This window comes from Morone saxatilis, unplaced genomic scaffold (assembly GCF_004916995.1).
Source record: "Morone saxatilis isolate NCDOM2014 unplaced genomic scaffold, NCSU_SB_2.0 Contig21, whole genome shotgun sequence".
NCBI lineage: Eukaryota > Metazoa > Chordata > Actinopteri > Moronidae > Morone > Morone saxatilis.
Genome location: NW_023339774.1, coordinates 3,533,316 through 3,543,364, shown reverse-complemented (window position 1 = coordinate 3,543,364; position 10,049 = coordinate 3,533,316). Strand labels below are relative to the sequence as shown.

The 10,049-nt window shown below is 41.0% G+C and overlaps 1 protein-coding gene across 1 annotated transcript; it reads left to right on the top strand.

Moving 5' to 3' along the window:
• sh3bp2 (SH3-domain binding protein 2) lies at positions 1–9,231 on the top strand. Its single transcript, XM_035668432.1, is given in 14 exon segments — positions 1–210; positions 955–1,094; positions 1,331–1,433; positions 1,753–1,870; positions 2,108–2,172; positions 2,814–2,899; positions 2,989–3,066; positions 3,315–3,403; positions 3,406–4,040; positions 4,142–4,265; positions 4,762–4,817; positions 5,161–5,236; positions 5,976–6,035; positions 6,161–9,231. Coding segments are annotated over 14 exon segments (1,956 nt in total). The 5' UTR covers positions 1–22; the 3' UTR covers positions 6,299–9,231.
• Positions 9,232–10,049: the final 818 nt, after the last annotated feature.

Genomic DNA, 10,049 nt, shown 5'->3' with positions numbered 1-10,049 from the left:
AATCCCTCTCAGTTTGGATCTGATGAGGCGCAACAGTGAGCCCGTTGAGGACAGAAAGAAAAGAGCAAGTTTGAGTCCAGTCGGCCGTCTGTTCGACATTACTGTCATGGACCTATTGCCAGCGTTGGCATCCACAGTGTTCGCCTCAACAGTCAGCCGGCTGAGAGAGAGCACTGCTGTTCAGAGCATCAACAGGAGGCTCAGCAGGAGGTAGGCAACACCTGGCAGCTCACCTGAATCGTATACGGGCATTTCTGAAGAGTTTGCCCAAATATGAACTGTTTATAGCACCAGCCATTAGATCCATCTGTTCTTTAACTTTCTCCATTAATAATATTGTAGAAGAACAGCCAGCATTATGGAAATGAGATGCATAGAATGAATGCACGAGCCATACAGTAGCAAACACTTGATGATTTCTGGCTTAATATTCTCTTCAAGGCAGTCCAGTCCAGTTTGTGTGTGTGTGTTTTCTGAGAGAGATTAAGAGGGCATGGTTGTTGCAGCTGTGGCTTGTAGCCGCAGTCACACTGAGAATTTGGTCCTACATTGTTGTGTTTGGTCAAAGGCTGGTGGATGTGTCTCACAGTGTGATCTCAGATCTAGGACTTTGGATAGACAGCTAACTTTGGAATTCCTCCTGTATTGACAGAAATACTGTAATTTCGGAGCAGAATTTCTTTTTCTCTTCTGTTTTTTTGGAGTCAGCGTGGCTGAAATGGTTATGGGGAAACGAGGAACGAGCTCATTTTTATTGTTGACTGGGTCCATTTTTAGATACATTTTAAAAAGACATTGTAAGATAAAGTATATTAGCTGGTTAGGAAGCAGACTTGGTAACAGAGAGGATGTGGGTTTAAATCCTTTCTGGAAATGAATATCTCTTTTTTTCTTATTTTATCCTTAAGGTACAACCAAACTAATTTCTTCATCTCTTCTCTCCTGTCTTTGCAGAACCATGTCGTCTCCAGAGGTGTGCTGGCCAGTGCCGATGCGAGCCATTGGGGCTCAGAACCTCCTCACCATGCCAGGAGGAGTTTCCAATGCAGGATACCTCCATAAGAAAGGAGGCAGTCAGTTCAGCCTCATGAAATGTGAGTTCATATCAGAAATATTAAGAGTGGGTGGACAGAATAGGCAGAATGTGCGACAATATATTTTAATCTCCAATGATATTCTCTGTATTGATCCAGCAGACCTCAGTCAAGTGTAAAAACCTTTTCAGCTTTTTCAAAAGTGTTTGCTTTCAGGTGTATTTGTGCCCATATTCAGTTTCATTACACAGGCGGTTGGATGCAAACATTCTTAACATCTGCTCCCTCACTTACAGGGCCTCTGAGGTACACCATCCTCCACAAGGGCTGCATTTACTACTTCAAGAGCAGTACCTCTCCTGCACCACAGGGGGCGTTCTCTCTCAATGGCTACAACAGGTCAGTAGTTTGCTGACGTGTGGCTTAATGTTTGACTTACAGGAAGGTCTCGTGGTTGGTGTAATTTGTGTAAAAGTTGTAGTCGGACGACAAAATGGCAAGTTCGCCTAGAATTCACAGCTATTGGTTGAATTTGTGTCAGTCACATGTGACACTAGCTCTACAGGACAGGAAGTCACCAGCAGAGCTAGTTCATTAGGGTACTTTGGCATTCTTGTCTTACTATCACTATAAGAATGAATACAGGCTCAGAGTGGAAATCTGAATATTTCACTTCATGGATAGAAATATTTCCCAACACATTCCTCCTCTTCCACAGAGTGATGAGAGCAGCAGAGGAGACAACGTCGAGTAATGTCTTTCCCTTCAAGATCGTCCACTTCAGTAAGAAACACAGGACGTGGTTTTTCTCTGCAGCCAGCGAGGACGAGAGAAGGGTGAGAACAACACATGTACTATACATATAACTACATGTGCGTGTGAGTGTGTATAGTTTGGGTAACCAGCTAAGGAAGTTGTAATTTTAACACAGTTGACATTTTATGCCTCCTTTTCATTATTAATGTAGTTTGCATGAAAGCCCCCCAAATTATGAAATAACAAAACTAAATAATTGGAATAACAACGAATCACACAAGCAGCCACTTAACTACGTATTATTTTTGCCTTTACAGAAATGGATGCGATACCTGCGGAGGGAGATAGATCACTATAACGACAGAAAAGAGTTCATTCCAAGGTAACTTCAGCAAATTACATCATATTTCACAACACAATGTAGACGTGAAGTGTCATAAGATTTGTGTTGATTTCATAAAAGGTTGAGACATCAAACCTATAAACCTAACCTAACCTAACCCAAAGCACAGATCAACTGAAAAGAACTTTATTCAGTGGGTCCAAAACATCTGTCATTTTCTACCATTGTACACACCACACACTTCTCCTTTGTCACAGCCAGTCGGGCTCCTTCACCACTTTACTTATATGAAAACAGTCAGTTTCATTCCTGAACCATAACTAAGATATTTTATTCAAGTTATTGTAATTTAAGAAAAATACAAATTAGTTTTCTCTTTTTGTAGGATATAACTTGCTTAAATTTGGATAATAAATTACATAATTCATAACATAATAAAGAATAAAATCAAATAATACAAATTTCCTCTTTTATAAATCCGTTCATGGTGGCAACAGTCATAATGGTGGAAGCTTAGCTAACTAGCTAGCTTGCAAACTAGCTTATAGCAATAATGGCTAGTTTGCAAAGATCTGTCTACAGCCTGCAATAAATGTCGTGAATCTAGAGCCAATGAAATCCACGTAAACTTGATTTTTCAATCTTATATATTCATGATAACGTTTTCTTTGTCGCCATAGTGACTCAGATTCAGATGCTGACAGCTTCTATGGCACAATTGAGAGGCCAATGGATATCAAACACCCCATCGACAACACAGAAGTTGGTAAGACCACCTTAATAATTACATAGGCACAACACGCACGTTCTACTCGCGTGTTATTAAACTGTGGTACCTGTCCTTCCTCTGCGTAGATTATGTGGAGGATGATGACGATGACGATGAGGAAGACTATGTGAAGCCGGACAGCGATTGCTCACCAACATCAACAGGTGACGCCACGCACACCTTTTCAGCCAACTCGCATGCAGTCCATTTCAATGAAGGTGACCGCACAATGAACTCCAAATGTTGCATCACTGACATCTTAACTGACAGTTATGAGGTCAAAGGTTTATTTACAGTTTTACATGTAGGGCAATAATAAGTGCAATAAACATGTAGGAAAACAAAATTTAACAAAAGAATCTTTAACCAAAAACTCTTATTTATCTTCATCATTTTTTTTTTACGTCTTCAGGTCGACCCACGGGGCCACCACCTTCATACCCTCCTCCCCCAGTGCCGGCCACATTCCGCCAGGACTCCAGTCCAGGTTTCCTCAAAGGTATATACCACCTCCTGCCCCGCCACAAAACAGGATCCCAACCAGTGCACTCCCCAAAAAACCCCCGCCCTCCATCCCTCCCCCCTCCATACTAAAGGACCTTAGCAAAGGCCCGCCTCCTCCTATCCCCTTCGCCCCCCACCTGCACAAGTCCTTCTCCTCCACCCCCCCGCCTCCTCCTCCTCCCAACGCAAAGAAAACTCTTCAAAACAGGACGACATCCATGGGGGGGCCCGGGAGCGACGGGAGAGAGCGGAGGAATCTGCCGGCTGTGTCGATCCAATCCCCCGCAACACTGCCCATCTGCAACCAATTGGAGACCAGGATGGTCCTAAATGGTCCCGCCAACTGCCCCCTTAACACTGGAGGGAGTCAGTCTCTGGGCAACAACCACCACGGGGGGTTGGGCAACCTCCGCAGCAAGCCAAGCCTACCGATTCCTCATTTTGCAAACATTGGAGGTACCCCCCTCAGACCTGTGATGTCCCTCAACCAGACATCAATGCCCGGCCCCCCTCCACTCTCCCCTCTGCTTAAAACTGGACTACACAATAAGCCAGCGATACCCAAACCTCCTCTGCCAACAGTCAAGCCCCAGCTGCCTGCAGCCAAGTCCAAACCGCCAGGAACCCCACTTCAGTAAGTTGGACTCACTCACACAAAACATTCAAAAAGTGCACCAAAAATACAGAAAGGTAACCGGGTTGAAAGTACCAAACTTAAACGTGTTTTCCCCTCAGAAGAGCATCTCCAGATGGCCAGAGCTTCCGTTCGTTGGGAGATGAGACGCCCACAGATTTCAGGAGGAAACGAGACTCGGGCAAACACACCGTGGGAGACGAGTCTGATGAGGACTATGAGAATGTAAGAGGGACTGAGTGATGTGATACTGACCCTAACTGCAGGCTTCTGGAGTACTGTGTATAGATGTTGCTGTAAAACTCAACGCAACAGGACATCAGTTTGTCTCAGGCTGTTGACATGAAGGTGCACAAACCACACAACTGATCTCAGACCAGGTGTACTGATTTCAAGGTTGCTCCACTTGGAGAAATTGAATTAAATTAGTGCAATATTATGAGAGAGGTCACTCACATTGCGTTTGTCAGGAGCAAATGTGATGTTTTCTTCCCCTGACACATGGTGCTTGTATCCAACAGAAGAGCTGCTCTGTAAATAGGACAGAATGGTTGACTGTTTACCTTCAGTGTCTTTGTGTGAGCTCACCACTGATATCATTTTATCTATATTTTCTACAACTGCAAATCTTTTAGTCAACAAACTTATTTCTGTGGCTTTTTGTTGCTCTTTCTGTATTTAATGTCTCAGATTGTGTTAAACCAGGTGTTCCTCTCTGCAGGTGCAGCTGCCGGACTCTGTGTTCATTAACACGACTGAAACCAGCTTCGTAGAAAAGTATGACACACTTTTTATAACACAGAGCTGTAAACTGGAATATTCATTCAGTCTGTTTCTGCCCTCTAGTGGCAAACAAGAAAATCGCTTTCTCTTTCTGCTTTATTTCATGCAATTATTTTAGTGACATTGTTATTTACTTTATTTATGATGAAGTTTCTCTTATGTGTTTTATTAACCCTAGTTTTAATCTAAATTTAACACATGGGAAAACACATCTGCTACATGTATTCTTGTTCAGTCTTTCTTGTTTGCAGCAGTAGTGCAGTAGTCCAGTATATTTGTGTTTGTGTGTCTGTGTCTGTTGATGAGCTGTAACCAGTGATGATGTTTGTATCTGCAGGTTATTCAGAGAGAGCCCCATCCCTCCACAGGATGGACTGTACGGCATCAGAAACTCAGGAACCAAAACCTCACGGGTAAAAATATAAAACTGCTGTGGTCGGTGACATTATAGACACTGGGAGGTCCACATGAGAGCCCCTCCACCAAAATCTTTTTAATGCATTTCCCACAATTCACACATAGTGAACATTTTTGATGACCACAATGACATTTGTTTTGATATTTTTAACACAGTTGTGGTCTGCTCTGGGCAGCATGCATGGAAATTAATTCCTACAATTTATATTTTTTGTATTTTCCCCAACTGGAATGGCCACACTGAATCTGAGTGCACTGAATGAGTGTACAGGGTGAAACCAGGTGTACAGCTACACTTACTTTCACTTTTCTTTATCAAATGGAAATAAATGATATTATATTATACTGACGTTAGCATTTAGCTCAAAGTACTACTGTGGCTAAGTACATTCTCACAGAGCAGCTAGCATGGCTAGTGTTAAAATTACGTGAGATGCTGGATAGTTAAACTCAAGATTAGTTTTTCTTCTTCAGAAAATGGATATTAAAACTGAACTACTACTTTACCCTCAGCTCACTCAGTATGAAATAAACAGGCTGCTAGAAATAGAAAGCTTACCCGAAAGAGACTATAAGAGAGTATAAGAGAGTATGGGGGTTTTAAATGAAAACAAATCTCAAATAACTTTAGACTGGATTACCCATCATCCTTTGTTCTGGTATCTTAATAACTGAAGTCTGTGATACTGATGTAAGAGACAGTCCTAATTGGAATAACTTTGCTGTGTTGTCCAGGTGCTGGTGGTGTGGGATATCAGCATAGGCAAAGCCAGAAACTACCGGCTGTTTGAAGAGGTAAAAACCTGCTGCTCTTTTTTTTTATATTTTCACTATGTATAAAATTAGAATGAGACATAATGATAATGTAACATTTACAACGCGCGACTAAAGTCTACCGTCACTGTGGCTGTTTTTGACAGGAGGGCCACATTTTTCTGGACACTGAAGTGACCTTCCCCAATCTGTCAGCTCTGATCGAACACTACTACAGCCATCCTCTTCCTCACCACGGCTCGCTCTGCCTTCAGAAGCCCTTCACAAAGACACTGAGCATCTGATCAACCTAAGTTACAGCTGAAACCAGTGAGGAACAGAGAGTCAGGAATGCCTGTGCAACTGAAATCCACCTTCGTCAACGACACATGGAAATACACTCACTAACTGTGAGAATATATTAAAACAGATCATACCTCTCACAGTTTGGTGGAAGAGAAGACAGATCACTTTTCTCCTGTTGCTGCACCCGAACCCACCATCAAGCTTCATGTTAAGCAGCAAGGACAGTAACTGTACTAAAATTCCTACTGCTCGGACACCAGGTATTGTGTGTGCAACTTATGTCGATCGTGACGACAAAAACAACTTATTGTAGTACAAACTAGACTCCTTTCTTAACGCAGCAAGCCATTCTAATGCTCTTGTGTGCACTGAAGACATCAGCTTCTGTAAATACACATCAGTTATTAAGTTATGACAAAGAACATCTAGAAAACTCTCAAATGGACCAAAACATCTGAATTAGTCAGACACCTGCGCTGTCTTTGAAATATTCCTGCTGCTTTATGCAAACTTAAGAATCGGTGTGATGAAGCATAATCTAAGAGCCAGTACGGCCAGTCAGATGGATGAGATGTATTTTGTCCACAGGGGGGCGCTGTGACACCAAAAAAGTCAGTCCAGCTTTAAATCCAGGTCACGAGGGTCCTTTGTCCCATTGCTCACACTTGCTGTACTAAAAAGTCAAGTGTACTAGAACTGACTGTGACACAAAGAGAGCATCACCCCGTCATCACAATACACAGCTGGTTTGATTTGATTTTCACTTAAAGGACAACCCATTAATGACTAATCACTATGTTTATTAAGAGGCAGAAACACAAAATCTGCTCGAGACATGTGGCTACACGTGACAAACTCAAAAGTTTGGTAGAGATAGTTGATTTACTTTTCAAAACAAAAATAAGTTTAACATTTATTTGACATGTTAAATATCAGTTTTGTACTGGATCAATGTACATATTATTGAAACTGAAATTGCTGAATCAAATGGTACCAAGCATTTAATATAGCTCCCTATAATTGTTGAGATTCAGTCATCTCTGTATATTACAATAGTCGGTCGTTAGTCTCTTGGAGTTACTCATTTTATCCCATAAGAATACATTATAAAAGGCCTCTGTCTGCACAATGGATATACTGGACCAAGAAGGGCAACAGATTATGATTTTTCTTTTTGAAATATATTTTCTATAAATAACATTCCAGAATATGTATATGTATCAGAAACTATGAAGATCTGAAATTCCTAACCTGCTGTCCAAAAGGTGTTTTTCTGGAAAATCAAAAAAGCAACCCCTGCTAACGACTAACACAAGTATGGAAATATGTTAAGAAAAACCTGAGCTTTAGCCTCAAACTTTGCAGAGCTGAAACATTTCTGTGCATTTGTGCCTAACTACTGTTAGTGCTGTAAAGGAAATTATAAAATTCCACTATGGACATTAATGGGTTAAGTAGTATGGGGCCATTATTGTAGCAAAACTATTTACAAATGTGAGTAGTAGAAGTAGAGTTGTGTAACTGTATCGTATGTCTACACATTTACAGATTTGTCTTCACATGCAAATGTCAACACAATCGGAGATGGATTTTTTTTCCCACATTTACAAATCTGATTACACACACAGATTGAGACACAGTCACACAACTCTCCACTCACATTTCTAAATAGTTTTGCGACAATAATAAGGTCAGTCCAACCTTACAGCATTACAGTTACATTCAGAAATCCAGTTCTACTGCAGAAGCACCTCGACCCACTGTATCTTAAACAGACATAAGCTGTTATATGGTTTATATAATAATAATTTCTCTGCATATTGTTTGATATTCAGGCTGAATCAAACAGGTTCAGCTTTTTTATATCTGTTTATTACTGTCAGTCCTAAAACTAACTTATGTGTGGCTGTGTTACTGCCAACTGGACTGGTGTGAGACTGTGGTGAATTGTGGGATACCCTTATCTCTGAATGCTCCTCTGAAACCGTACTAGAATAGTTGTGGGTTAAGTGAAGTACATGTGGACATTTTTCACACACTTGTCTACAATAGTGTGGGTACTGGCACATAGCCGTTGTCTTCTGTATTCTCATAATGTGATCCAAGTCCATTCAAATGTTGCCAGTGTCCGGAGGAAAACGACACAAAGACGCATCCTCCCAAAAAGACACATAAACCTCAAGTCATTAGTGAGAGGGCAGCAGTGTTTCACAAACCTACATGGTTGTGTCCAGATTTTGTACCTCTGTTATCTGTGTAATGAACAGGCAACATCTCACTTATTTAGTGTGCAAAACACACACAGCACTGTAGAACGCTCCTTTAATGAGAGAAAGTACAACAAATCCAGCTGAAATTGGCTCTTCATCAGGTTTCGGTCTTGAAAATGTTGTTGTTGTACTCTAACGCAGTGGTTCCCAACCTTTTTACTTTAGGGACCCCTTTTCTATCATTTATTATACTGACGAGCCCTAAAAAAGTGACATATATTTTGTTTGTGGAACATTTCATACATAATTCTCCTTTTGTAAAAAGTATTTTTTTTTTTCATTTTTAACAATCATACAGACTTACTTGGCTTCTTTTTTGCCTAGCACGCCTTAAAATCAAGAAGGCTTCGCAGTCCTCCATGAAGATTCGGCGACCCCCAGGTTGGGAACCACTGCTCTAATGTAAAGGAGGATAGAAAAAACTCACTCACAAAAGCTAAAACCTGACCATAACTGGTGCAAAATGTCAGACTGAACATGAGGAAATCAGATTGGTTTTTGTTCTCAAGTGCAAATACAGATTTTACAGCACTGACTTGCTGTAAATTACTCTCTATTTATATGTAAATGCTGTATGTACTGTAAAAACAAAACTGTCTATAAAAATGTAAATATATTGTTTTCTACAGAAATATATGTTGAATTGTATAAAGTATTACTTCAAGGTTCCTGTTGTAATCTCTTCTTTCTTTTTCTAAACTTTCAGCTTCATGATTATTGTCCTACCCCTAGTAAGTCACCTAATGTAAAGATAATAGCTACATAGATGATTATTTTACTATTGTTCAGCACATTTTTATGAAAATGTTTCATTCACTCTCAATGATTTAAACAACTGGTTTGTTAATTTCCCGATTGTTTGGGCACTGAAATGATTGAGTTTCATTTTATGACCAAAACATTACCATAGATGCTGTAAATGGGTTCATTTGAAATATTTGGGTCACTTGCTGCATTCAAATGTTTGCTGTTCAGCAGCCAATTCCCAAATGTGAGATGTTGGAGCTTCATTAAGATTTCAGTCTCTGCTTCTAACAGCATGTCAGGGACAACAGAGGAACATACATATTGCATCATCATCAGCGTCCCCTGTGGCTGGGCGGCAGAAAACAGCACACAGCCGCTGGTGAGAACCACAGTTGTAGTGGCTGTGTCGGCCACGAGGGGGCAGCAGCAATGAGCCTTTTCCCAATTCGTAAAAATATGTGTACAAGCCTGCCTCAGCTTCCGCTACTGAGCATGGCTGCTTACATCGACCATTCGCCTGGCTCCAATTGTGGCAGGATGCTGCTCTCAGTTAGCATAAAGCGACACGAGCTTGTTCAGTCCCGGAGCCCAAAGTCACATAGTGCACGAACAGGCGTACGGGACACAGAGTGGGAAATAGAGAGGTACCATTCACCCTGTTACGAGAATGGTAGTGAAGCTGTTATTTTAAGGTAGAAAACTTACATAATGTTGCTTTAAAGGATGAGGACTA